Below are 13336 nucleotides of genomic sequence, written 5' to 3'. Positions count from 1 at the left end.
GCAATTTAGGAGAGGGGCTAAAAACTCAATTTATCCAAGACTCCTGAATCTTGGATCACAAGCTACTGTTTTAATTTAGAAGGCTTGGGAATTTTTTTTATCAACGGATGCTTTCAGAATAATTCTTTTTTTTCCCCGTTGTGTTTTTGCAAGCCTGCCCAGAGAGGACAAGGAGACGGGAGATATACGGATTTTTTTAAAAAATCAGCAAAATGGAAGAACGGAAGGTGCTTCGTGTAACACTCGCCGTGGCCTTTGCCCAGAGGTCAGATGAGACCACAGACTTTAGGGTCATTCTAGAATGTTAGGCAGGCTAAGAATTAAAAAAAGAGATGAAATCAAAATTATCCTGAAAAACCAAGAGGACGGGGAAAATCAGCCTGGGATTTTGGCCTGGACTGGTTTCTCTTGATGGGAACGGACACGCAGCTCATGGAAAAAGCCAGTCCCTGCTGGTCGTTCGTACAGTCGACCTCACCAACCTTCCCACTAAAATGAACCAAGGGGACCGGTCGTAAAACGGGTCATGCCCATCACTGAAGCAGTCCAGTCCTTCCTCCGTCCCGACGTCGGAGCCCGTGTCGTCCACAAAGGCCTCGTCGTCAAAATCCGTCATCTCATCCTGCTGCTCATCGGCCAGCTCCGTGATATCGGAATCGGCAGTGGAGAAAGTGGGGGAGGGCGTGCGGTCAGCCAGGCGCTCATTCACACAGCCGTGGAAAATGGGGGAGCTAGATAGATCGGTTAACGGAACACTGATTAACGTGGCAAGGGAGGTGGTGGAGGAGGAGGAGGAGGAGAGGAGGGGGGGAAGAGAAAGAAAGGAACAGCTTCGTTGGGGGGGGGAAAAAGAGGGGAGGGGAGGGGTCTGCGGCTGAGCCCAGCGCACAGCCCACCGGAACAACATCACAAGGCAAAGCATTGGGGGGGCAAAGAGGGTGCGAGAGAAAGCACAGCGCGGCGGAAAGGCAGACTGACTTGCGTCCGGATTGCGGGTTTCCGGCGACAGAAAGAAGCATTTCCTAAGCTGTCAAAGCAAAATATTCAACCCAGTCTGCAAAAACAAGCACCTCGAATCCAAAACTCCCGTTTCCCGCATTAAGCTAACGTGTCAGGGAGACGACCGCGTGAAGCGTTCTCTCTTAGTGAGCTAGCTCACCACAGGAAAGGAGACGACAATTCAGCGGGGTAGGAGCGGATTGGCGTCCCCGGGAACGGGACAATCTAAATTTCCACCAAGCTAGGAAATTAAGTTGGGTGGGTTTTAGGAAAACCTGTTACCGGGATGATTTTAAATGGAAGAAAAATTCTCCCTGTGGCTCTTTTACCCTCTCGTCCTTCCAGAAATAGCTCTCAGAAGCAAGAGCGACCTAATTTAAACCTCTGGCTCTTTTCTAAAGGAGGGCTGAGAAGTTAAATTTCCCACGGAATGGGCACAAGGAAACGTGATGGGTAAACTGAATTACTATTCAGGGCGCGAGAGGTCGATTTTCGAGGAGAAATGGACCAATTCAGCTCATTCTCAAATTCAAAAAACAAAAAAACAAAAGACCAACTGGATGGGTCTTTGGACCCTTCACGCAAAGCCCTGTCCCAACCGTGCATCTATCCAGGAGCGGATAGGACAAAACGATGCTGCCGCTTCAGAGCAGCCATGCCAGAGATATTCCCGCAAGGCCAAATGAGGGGGGGGGGGGGAAGCGGTCGTCTCTCTTCCGCGTGGGCGCCCCACGGAATGGGGTTCCGCCTACCTCCCAACCAGCTTGAACCAGTGGAATCGGTCGTAGAAAGGGTCGCTGCCCGTCATGGTGCCCTCGTTGTCTTCCTGGGCATCGGACGCCATCTCTCCGGCTCGGTCGTACATTTCTCTCATCTGCTCCAGCCTCTGCCTGCAAAGAGGACGACGATGGCCGAGGGGTCAAGCGAGAAGAGGCCAGATCAAGCTAAATTACGCGAAGGGATTTCGGGGCTCTTGCATACCGTCTGAGGTTGGGCTGGTGCTCACAAAAGCAGGGTGCGTGCGTGTGTGTGTGTGTGTGTGTGTGTGTTTTTAACAGTAGCACCCAGAGGGGTGAAGAGCATCCTGAAGCCAACTCTCTGCCAGTTCTAACAGCTTGGGAAGCGCTAAGGCAGAGGACCCCAACCTTTGGGGCACCGGGGACCGGTTCCGTGGAGGTTTTTTCCCACGGACCGGAGGGGGCGTGGTTTTGCACGCTGCCTGCATCCCGTGGATGGGGGCTTTATTTGGGCGGCCCGGTACTGGTCCACGGATCAGGGGTTGGAGACCCCTGCACTAAGGATGGAAATTCATCAAGGAGAGAAGCAACCTAGAACTAAGCAGAGCTTCCAGACAGTGAGGACAATTAACCAGTGGAACCACCTGCCTCCAGAAGCTGTGAATGCTCCAACACTGGAAGTTTTTAAGAAGAGACTGGACACCTATTGGTCTAAAATGGTACAGGGTTTCCTGCCTGAGCAGGGGGTTGGACTAGATGACCTCCAGTCCCTTCCAATATCATCATCACCATCACTATTATTATTATTATTATTATTATTATTATTATTATTATTATTATTATTATTATTTATTACACTTGGTTTGTTGGAAGCTGGCCGAGAATGTCGCAAATGGCGATCGCACAATCCCGGGATGGTTGCAACCGTCCTAAATACACACGCCGCTTGCCAAGCGCCCAAAGTTTGACGGCACGTTCGTGGGGATGCTGTGATGGGTCGCGAGTGCGAGGAAGTCCCCTTTTCCAGAGCCCTTCTAACTTCAAACCCTGGCTAAACGAAGTCGAGGGCTACTTGCCTTCGGGGACAAAACAGCCTTTTTTTCAGCTAAGGACGGCGGGTGACGCTGAGCAAGACTTTTCAGGCCTCAGATCCGTAAACGGGGAAAGGCGAGGACTGCCCGGTCAGAGGGGCTTTGAGGGAAAGAATCCAGCCTCCAGGAAGGCTACAGTCTGCAACCTGCTTGTTCAAAAGCCCTCCCCTTGCACACCTGAGTTTTTCCAGCGACCAGTAGTGAGTAGCGCCGTTCTTTAGGTCCTGGACCTCCACCGCCACCACCGTGCGAGGGAAGGGCCACTGGCTGCGGGGCGAGTCCGTGGGCAGCAGCTCCGGAGGCAACGGGGAGTAGAGCGTGTCGGTCAGCAGAACGAACTGGAATTGGACCTGGAAGGATTTTTCAAAAAGGAGAGGTGGGTGTGGATGCTGAGCTAAACAACAGAGGCGTTGTGTCCCCAGCTGTCAAATGTACACTGCTCTTGCATATGGAGGCTCTTGGAAGCCCTCCAGGCTGATGGCTCCTTTCTTCAAACAGCTTGATCTCAAGCTGTCTTTCTCCAGCTAAGATGCGTGGACTTCAGCTCCCAGGATGCAAGCTGGCTGGCTGGGGGAGGGGGGATTCTGGGAGCGGACCTCCGCCCTCCCCTCCCAGCCCCAATCTTCAAGTGGCCAAGTTGGAGAAACGCTGGTCTAGCTGGACCCCGTGATGGGTCGTGGAGAGCCTTCCTCCGACATTCCCTTACCTTCTTTTTCAGCTCCACGCTAATGGCGTTGCCTTCCTTCAGGTAGACTGCGTTGCCCCAGAGCTGATCTCTCAAAGAGGTGAACTGGTGGAACTTCCATTTGCGGAAAGCCCACTGGGCAAGGTCGTACTCGTGCTGAGTCCAAGGCACTGCAACAACAACAACAACAAAAAAAACAATTTCCAAGTCTAATTGGACAAATCAGCCAGGAAAATAAATCGGTGGTGTAGACTGGGGGGGGGGGGGGGCGGGGGAAGAAAAATAAATAAATAAATAAATGAGGGCGTAAAATTCAAAGAACGGCCGCAAAAAGTCTCCAGGGTGCAAAAATCCCCTTCTCTCCCTGCAGTTGTTGTTTCCCGGCCCAGCCCGTGTTTTTTTTTCCAACTCACCCTCCTCTTCCTCTTCCTCCTCCTCTTCCTCCGTCGTCTCGGCAACCAAGGAACGGGTCTCCACCTGCTTCTGCAAGGCCTGGAGCTTGCTTTCGTAGTCCTGAAGGGGGACAAGAAGACACCGTGTAGGAGAAGATGAGAGAAGAGTGGGGGGGGGAGAGGAGAGGAGAGGTTAGAAAAAGGAAGACTACTCCAGGGAGAAACAGACCAGGACGGAGAAACAGGCAGGGAAGACACTGCTGCGTCCACCGGAGATTAGCTGCCGTTTACAGCAACGGGCTTTGAATGTAAGGGATGAATCAGGCACTTTTCCTCCAGTTCAGCAAGGAAGAAAATATGGCAAACAGATTTGGCCTTAGCCACCACCAAAGGCTGTTGAGGAGCCCTGAGTCTTCGGAGAAGGGCGGGATATAAATGGGATTAAAATTAAATAAATAAATAAAAACTATTCTCCTTTTCTATTTTCCTTTCCTTCGACGGTGTTCGGGACCGACGGGCGCCGTGATCCAGGGCGTGCCAATCCAGCCTCAAGACTTTCTCCAGTAGTTTGGTTGGAAGAGACAGAGAAGGCCAACCCCGCAGCTTCCAACGGGAAGGCTTCTCGATCTCAGAACCCATCGACCGCTACGTCAACTGCTAGTTAAGTCTTCGCAGGCTTGCTCTTTTTCTCCGAAGATTGCCCAGCTGAGGTGAGGTTCTTGCACACCCAGCATTGCTCTGAGAGGGGTAGGCAACCCCGGCTCTTTTATGACTCATGGACTTCAACTCCCAGAATTCCTGAGTCAGCATAGCTGACTCAGGAATTCTGGGAATTAAAGTCCATGAGTCATAAAAGAGCCGAGGTTGCCTATCCCTGGGCTAAGTGTTCGCCGTGTGCCGAGGAAGCCGCGATGGGGTTAGGGTGGTGCTGAAACTCAATGCAAAGATGGCGTCCCCAAACCAGAGGACGGGAGACCGCGTGGCATCTTGAGCGACGCAGTAACTCAGGGCTCCTCACACGTGGCCACTTGTAAGACGTGCGGGCTTCCACTCCCAGAATGCCCCAGCCAAGGCACGGAGGAATTCTGGGCGTTGAAGTCCACAAGTCATCAAAGGGCCAAGTTGGAAGACACCCCCCCTTGCTCTATGTACTCCGTGGACCAACAAGTTTCAGGGGGGGGCAGAGAAAAAAACCAACTGCGGCGTTAAGAATAAGGAAATCTCTCAAGAACTATTTTCATGGGTGTTTTGAGGACAGCTCTTTGATCCTTGACGGGCAGAAATTGATCCACGGTACGAAAAACCAAGTGTGGGTAGGGAAAGGATTAAGAAGGCAATTTTCCCCAAGACCCTCCAAAAGGCAGCATTTGATCAATGAAAAGGATCGGCCGATTTCTTCTTAATTCAACAGTCCACCGTTTAAGCTAACTCTCCGGATCCACCAAAGATACATTATAGGGCCAAGCTTCCGAGAAAAAGGGAGCCTTTTAGCAAACAACTGCAGTTCGTGAATTTATTTAGGATGGCAGATAGTCCTCCGCTTACGACCAGAATGGAGCCCCAAATTTCCGTTGTTAAGCGAGACCTGTGTTAAGCGGGTTGGGGGGGCCCCTCCATTTTACCACCTTTCTCCCCACAGTTGCCGTTAATTCGAACCACTGCAGTTAGTTAAATGGACCTGGCTTTGCCCCATTGCCTTTGCTTGTTGGAAGGTCGCAAAAGAGGATCACGTGACCCACGCACCACCACCACCCCCGTGGGACACAGCAGCCGTCGTAAATGTGAACCAGTTGCCCAGCATCTGAATTTGGATCACGCGATCGCGGGGTGGCTGCCAAGGTTTGTCAGGGTGAGGAACGGTCCTTAAGTCGTGTTTTCCGGTGCCGTTGTTAACGCTGAACGGTCAACGAAACGGCCTGTCGTAAGTTGAGGACTGCCTGCACTTCAACGCACGTTAAGGTTGCAAATGAAGCTGAAGAGAGGAACTGGACAATAGAACCGGAGGGGCTGTTTTAGGCGTGACTAAAATGCCCCTGGGGGGAGATCCTAGGCTCCAGAACCTGGGCTGGATCCAATTTCTTTAGTCTAGCCCTTGACCAATCAATCAATCAATCAATCAATTAAATAAATAAATTCTGTCAACGCCAGGAAGAGCAGCAATCCAGAATGTTATTATTTCAATGGACTTGAACCTTTGCAATGTGTCCATCGATATGCAGTTCATTTCAGGTCATTTAGAATACCATTTTTTGGAGGGGGGGGATATGCAAGAACCACCCACCTTTTTTTTCCTACAGAACTGCATGTGAAAGTTTAAACTAAGTTACGTCCCTGGAGAAGTGGGTTACCGGGCCTGCTACGGCAAAGGGATTCACAATATAAGAACTTGGGAAAAGATCCCAGTGGATCCCGAATCTTACGCCCCCCCCTTTTTTTTATCGGCTTCCTCTAACATGCTAGTGTTAAGAGAAGAACTAACCTCTTTCGTTTAAAAACAAACAAACATACAAAATCAGCTCCTTGGGTTTCCAAAAAGCCACCATTTGACTCCCCAACCAAGCGACAGGACAGGCTTAATAAGAATTTTTTTTTTTTTGTAATTTATTGAAATGACTTGTTAAAAAGCACAAGCAGCTCTGCTTTTCACAAAACGCAGGCTTGTTGTTTTTTTAAAAAAAAATCATCAAAACCACTTAAAAACAATAGATGGACAGAAATTTCCCCCCCACCCCCCACCCCAGATTCCATCATTTCACTGGAAGAAACCGTTCTCTTCCTTTGACGTTATCTGTGAATAATCTGAAATTACGCTGCTTAACAATTAGGAGGAGAAGGCACAAAACGGGCCGAAGAAGAAGAATCCAGCTGAAATCTAATTTTGAGGGACACAAACGGGTTCCCTGACAAACTGGGACAGATTCTTTGATGGAGGCCGGTTTCAATCGTGACGATGATAAGGAGGATTATGAAAGCAAGAACGAAAGGAGGAATTAAAAGGGAGGTTACAGCTTCCTCTGCGATCTGCTGCCCAACCCTCTTTTCAGCGAAATCAGGTTCATAAAATAGGAGCAGTTTTGGAAGGGGGGGGGGGTTGGACTTGCAGACCTCCAGCTCTGTGGATTCTACATTCAATCGGAGTAAAATTAGTGAGATCCAATTTATGAGTTTATGCGCGGCAGTGCAAAGGAACCAAAGGTGACTGGCCTTACACACACACACACACACACACACACACACACACACACACACAGAGAGAGAGAGAGAGAGAGAGAGAGAGAGAGAGAGAGAGAGAGAGAGAGAGAGAGAAACACACACCTGACTTTTAAACCAGATTCAAGGACAAAATCATCCATCACCCAAAGACAACCTCCCCCAGTAGGGTGATACTTACGCTTTTGGGTGGATCTGCTCAATTAATCTCCCCGGAGATTAATCTCGCTTGAGAAGGAGGCAATGCGGGGAGTGGGAGAAAGGAAAGTGAAATAAAATTGAGAAAAGCAGCGGGGCAAAAGACCAAGGATCGCCAGCGCCTCTCGCCGCCAACATTTCCCCAGCAATCTCAGCTTCCCAGACGTGACCCAGATTCTCCTCCTTAATTCTCTTTTACCAGGGAGAAAGAGGGTGTGTGTGTGTGTTGCAATTTACATTCATCTCGTCTGAATTTGAGGAGCCTCTAGTTTTGCAAAGAGCTCAACTCTTTGCAGGGGCTGCCCCAAAGAAAGGGGGGGGGTGTCAAGCTATTCTCCAAAGAAACCAGAAGGCAGGAGAAGAAGCAACGGATGGAAACTAGTCAAGGAGAGAAGCCACCTGGAACTAAGGAGAAACTTCCTGACAGTGAGGACAATTAACCAGTGGAACAACCTGCCTCCAGAAACGGTGAATGCTCCAACACTGGAGGTTTTTTAAGAAGAGACTGGACAGCCATTTGTCCAAAATGGTATAGGGTTTCCTGCCTGAGCAGGGGGGGTTGGACTGGATGACCTCCAAGGTCCCTTCCAACTTTACTATTATGATTTATGTCAAATCCCCCCCAGTGGGACCCTCGGAAGAAACCAGCGCAAAAGGGTCCAACCGTGTTCTTTTGGAGATCTGATTCCTGGCCAGCCACACGAGTCTCTTCCTGTTGAACTCCAAACCAGCAAAATCTGCTCTTCTTGATGATATAACACCCCTCCCACACACACACACACACACACACACACACACACACACACATATAACACAACTGGGAGGGAACTTTAGAGGAATCAGCTGCCCCGTCTTAATAATCTGCCCCAGTTCAAAAGCTTGAGGGGTGACTTTCAGAGGATTCTGAAAAGGGAAACCCCCCCCCCCAAGAGGTGATCTGGGAATAACGATCCACTTCCGCTTGGAGTGGGAAGCTTTGTGGGTGGATCTTGCCGATTGTCCAAAGACGGACGCAAACGCGGGTTAAAATGTCCCCGTTTGCGTCCATTGTTTTCCCCCCACCCCTTAAAAAAAAAAAGATGGTAACGCTGACAGCTCCCAAACTGACACAGAAGCCAAAGTAAGGGATTTTCCACAATTAAAAAAAAGCAAACAGCAACCCCCCCCCCCAACCAAGTGTTTCACAGACGGGTAGGAAACGTGGGATCTTGTGCTTTGCGTGGGTCGGTCGCCCACGCCAAAGGTCCTCTTGCGAGGCCCAAGCTCGGTTGTTTGCAGACGCTGCCCACGTCCCTCCCCCATCGTCCCTCCCTTCCAGGAGGGCCAAGGACCCAGCGGCGGGAGAGTCAAACCGTGGTTTCTCGGCTGGCTTTGAGGTTCGGGGCGGAAAACTGGCGCCTCATGCGGGGTGGGGTGACGTACTGGTTGCAGGGGCTCGGCCGATCGGCCGGCCTGGTACGGCTCTCCGGGCTGCCGTGAGCGCCGTAAGACTGCCAGCGCTGGTGAAGGTGGCGCCTCTGGTGGAAGGCCTGCGGATCTTGGGGTGGGCCGGTGCCCGGGACGGGCGAGGACTCCGAGGAGTCCGACAACGGGCGCCGGACGCCTCTCTGCTGGCCGTTGAGGGAATGGCTTCTCCAGCGCACGGGGGCGGAGGGGCTGGGCTGCGGCTTCAAGGGCTGCCTCTTGATCTGGATCTGATCCGGAGCCTGCTGCGGCCCGGGCCCGTCCCAAAGCGGGCGAGGCTCCTGGGGGTGCGCCGGGGCTTCGGCCGGCAGGCTCTGGAGCTCCCCGTTTTTTTCCGCCCCCTTCTTCTCTTCCTCCTTGGGGATTCTCACTTCGATGACCTCGCTCTCGGTGATGATGATGTGGGTGCCGGGGCTCCAGGAGTTGCGGTGGGTGGGGTTGCTTTTGAAAGGAAAACGGGGCTTGCGGTTCTCCGGCGGGATGAAGCGGTGCGGCGCGTTCTGCCGGCGCAGCTGCTTGGCGATCTCCTGCTGCTGCAGGTTCTTGAAGCGGATTTGCTCCTGCCTCATCCAGCGCAGCCGGCCGCGTCGGAAGGCAGGGTCCTCCTCCATCAACTGGGTGACCCGGCCCTCTTTCTCGCAGCCGCCCTCGCCCTCCTCGCCGAGGTTTCCTCCTGCGCTGAGCGGGCCGGGGGCCGGTTTCGTGGCGGGCAGCCCTTTCGGTGCCTGGGAGCCCATGAGTGGCAACACCTTCTCCATCTTGAGCATCTTGTTCCTCAGCAGCTTGATCTCTTCGTCCTTCATGTTGTTCTGCTTCTTCACCTCCTGCAGGATGTCTTCCAGCTTGTCGATGTGGACCTTGAGGTCGTCCACGTCGGCCGTGCCTTTCCCGCCGAGCGGCAGGTCCTCGATCTTCTCGTCGCCCGCCCCGACCGTGTCCCAAACGTCCCGGGCCACCGCCCGCCACGAGTCGCGCTCGTTAGGATCCTTCTTCCCGTACAAGCTGCAGAGTTCTTTCATCTTCACGATGGCCAGGGCCTCGATCTCTTGCCGGCTGTGCCGGAAGTCATTCAGGGCGACCTCGTAGCAGATCTCCTTCACGGCCTGGATCTTCAGGTCCGAAACAGTCACCCATCGGGAGTCCTTGCTGAGGCGCCGGCGCTGGGGGATCTGGTACATTTGGATGGGCTCTCGCTTCTTCCCGCTGCTGGGGAGGCCGCATTTTTTAACAATGGTTTGCAACTTGCTGGGGGGCAGCTTCTCTCTCAGGGAAGTGATCAGCCGCCAGCTCTCCTCGCAAGATCGCTTGTCCGAGTCATCCCCACTATCAGAGTCCGCGTCCTTGGGAAGACAAAAACAATCGAGGGGTGGCCCCAAAATAAGCAAAATTAAAATTTGGAGAAAAGAAGGGAAATTCTGAACAAAGAAAAAAAAAGAAAAAGAAAAGGACGGCTCAAAATTAGGGGAAACGATTTTGGGGTGGGGGGTGGGGAAGCAAAAGGAACAAAACGAAGGGGTGAACGTCTAAACTGGAGTCTTTAAAAAAAAACAACTACCCCTAACGGCCTTCGGTTAGGTTTTCTTTTAATTCCAGACATATCGTAAAATTTTGTGGGATTTTTAATTCTCCTCCGAGAGAATATGCCGAGGCTTTTCCCCAAAAGTCCAATCAATCCAGGTGAAACTCGTTACAAGAGCCCAAACCAAGTACCTGCAGAGAGGAGGAGGTAACTCTTCGTGCTAGCGATGTGCAAAAACCCGTCAAACATTTTGGCCTGGTTACAGCTGCCAAGTTATTTCATTAGAGGGTGGGTGGGTGGGGGGCAAAAAACCCGAAAGAGACTCTTCTCTCCCCGAGGAGCGACAGGCGACAAGTCATTGCAGAAGGATCAGACGGACAGCCAAGGTTAAGGTGGAGTTAACGCTGGGTTAGTAAAGTGCCGTAGACGTGGTTTCAAAGACTGACAGTCCGGTCAAACTAAAAAAGCAGCCAGAAAAGGGTTAGAGAATCCGAGACAAACCAGTTTCAGAAGCAGCCACGAGTGTCGAGGTTAGAAATAGTGGTCAGAATGGGGGTTAAAATGTTGGACGGAGTAAACCTAAGTTAAAGTCCACCTTCAATCAATAGAAATTCCCCCGGGGTGACCTTGGGGTTTCTCTCCACCCCTCTCCTATCTCACAGGGTTGGAGGAAAGAAGGCCACCCGTGCCAGCTGGAGAAAAAGTGGGTCACAAATCTGACGAAGGAAACAATACAACGCCACCACACACACACACACACGCACACACACACAAAAATCTTTATTTTGTGTTTTTGTTTTTAAATTTTGCCAGCAAAATAATAATAATAATAATAATAGCTGGCCACGCTGTTTACATTTGCCAGCGATCCTCGGATAAAAGGCTGACGCATCTTTCGGTTATTACAAATTGTCCTAAGGATGCCCAAGATTGATTTTTATTTTTATTTTTATTTTTTTTTAAAAAAAGGGAATCCCGTTAAGGTTTTTCTACCGCTCCGCATCTCACTGGCATGCCTGAGAAACTTAAATGAACCGACTGGTAAAGCTAAGGCTGCCCGTTGCAAACTTCATGCTTTTTTAAAAATTATTATTATTATTTTGGCAGCCACGTAAAATGCTTCTGTATTAATAAACTTGGTGAGAGTTAAGAAAGACACTCGCAAACAAACTTTTGAGTTAATTTTCCACAGAGGTTCCAACGATTATTCTACCGTGCAGGCGAGATTGAAATCTGAAGTGTACTCGTTACGGGCTCAGAGTCTATAATACTGACCTGTTTGCCGAAGAAGGTATTCCCCGCCAACTATTCCCTAGCCCATACTGCACAGCATTCTCAAAACCCCAGACTGCCAGAAACTGGTGCCGGGGGGGGGGGGGGCTGAATAATGCTGAAAGGAGGTGGATGTAGGAAAACTGCTCCGTTGCCATGAATCGTATTCCATTCACAGAAAGGAAAATTAGGAATTGAAACCCTCTGATTGAGGTATTTGGGCACTACTGCGTATCTTTTTATGAAATGCTTACGTTAAAAATAAAAGAGCTAGAGGCACATTTTTCACTAAAAGGATGGTCTTCGGGGGGGGGTGTCCATGTTTCTCAAATATGCAAACAGGATAATTAGATACTTATCAAAGTGGGGGGTGGAAGAACCACTTTCTAAGAATAATCCAAGAGACTACGGGTAGTACTCGACTTATAATCGTTGGTTTAGTGATCATTCGAAGTTACCACAGAGTGTCCATTTTTCACTCTTACGACCACTGCAGCATCCCCGTGGGCCAGCTGATCAAAATTCAGACGATTGGCAACTGGCTCGTACTTACGACGGTCACAGCGTCCTGGGATCACGTGATCCCCTTTCGCCACCTTCTGATGGGAAAGCCAAATAGCAAGAGCACCGAGACTCCACAGTGCTTGACAGCCCTCACTAAGCCTATGCCCCCCATCCAAAAACCTGGGTCCTCATTTTACCGACCTCGGGAGGATAGAAGGCTGAGTCGACCTCAGGATCGAACTGCCGGACAGGATCGAACTGCTGGCGGTGGGCAGAGTTTAGCCTGCAATCCTGCATTCGGACCGCCGCAACCCCCCCTAGGGGCTCTTCAAGATCCGCTTAACAACCTTGTTACTAACTGGGTTGTTAAAACGGCAGCGTTTCGCTTAACAAGAGGGGCGAGGAAAGTCATAAACTGGGGCCAAACTCGCTTAACAACCGTCAGGCTCGGCAATGGAAATTTTGGGCTCCGTTATAGTCGTTAAATCGAGGACTATCTCAAGATGCTCTTTGCGCAGGCTAGGAATTGGGAAGGTCATTTTTTTTCTTTCGTGGCTCCCTCCTCATCACCCTGTTTGGGGGGAGACGAGGATTTTTTATGGTGATTTTTTGGATTTTGCCAGCTCCTTCCCCTCCCAGGCACGTTTCTCTTTGCTAAGGATTCAGATATTTCATGCAGGGCAAAGGCAGCGAGATTAAAGGCATGCATCACCCACAGCCATCATTCTGGAGATCCCGGCAGGCAAAATGAAGCTAGGCGCCTCTCTCCTCTGGAGGACCCAGTTGGTGACCTGGAGAGACACTCTCCACTGTGATTTCAGAGAGGTCTGGAATTGGGTGTGAGGTACAGAGGAACAACAGATCAACCCCTGGGCCTTTTTTAAAATTCTGTCTGCCGAAGGAACTGAACCTGGTGCTAGTTGGAGAGAGACCAACTCATTGGATGGCGACCGTGTCAAACCGAAATAGCACACTTAACAAACAGGCAAAGGGGCGACTAGTTCTGGGCACTAAGCAGAGTATCTCTCTTCAAATTGGCGAGGGGGACGAGGGGGGGGGGGACACTTACCAGCCTCTGCTGTTCCAATAAAAGGTCGGCTTCTTCTTTCTCCTTCTTGTACAGAATCTCCATCTCTTGAAGCCTGCCGAGAGAGGACGGGAACTGCTTAGAGAGGGAATCTTCGACGCGCAACCGTTAAGTTTGAACCAACGTTCGAAGTTGACAGCCGCGCCGAAAGTGGACGTGACTTACAACCGGACCACTG

The 13336-nt window shown here is 50.9% G+C and overlaps 1 protein-coding gene across 5 annotated transcripts in view; it reads right to left on the bottom strand.

Moving 5' to 3' along the window:
* Window positions 1–13336, bottom strand: part of KIF1B (kinesin family member 1B) — a 78869-nt gene that overhangs the window by 23548 nt on the left and 41985 nt on the right. For 3 of the 5 annotated variants that reach the window (XM_081341110.1, XM_081341111.1, XM_081341112.1), the window contains 6 exons: window positions 13141–13213; window positions 3926–4025; window positions 3534–3682; window positions 3005–3177; window positions 1752–1889; window positions 483–731 (listed from right to left, as the gene is read on the bottom strand). In XM_081341110.1, coding sequence (XP_081197236.1) covers window positions 483–731; window positions 1752–1889; window positions 3005–3177; window positions 3534–3682; window positions 3926–4025; window positions 13141–13213 — 882 coding nt within the window. Of the gene's footprint in view, window positions 1–482; window positions 732–1751; window positions 1890–3004; window positions 3178–3533; window positions 3683–3925; window positions 4026–6646; window positions 10117–13140; window positions 13214–13336 lie in introns of those variants that run through there. The other 2 variants (XM_081341113.1, XM_081341114.1) reach the window with 2 other exon arrangements.

This window comes from Vipera berus (assembly GCF_964194415.1).
Source record: "Vipera berus genome assembly, chromosome: 17".
NCBI lineage: Eukaryota > Metazoa > Chordata > Lepidosauria > Squamata > Viperidae > Vipera > Vipera berus.
The sequence above is the reverse complement of the archived record's forward strand: the minus strand, read 5'-3'. Positions and strand labels throughout refer to the sequence as shown.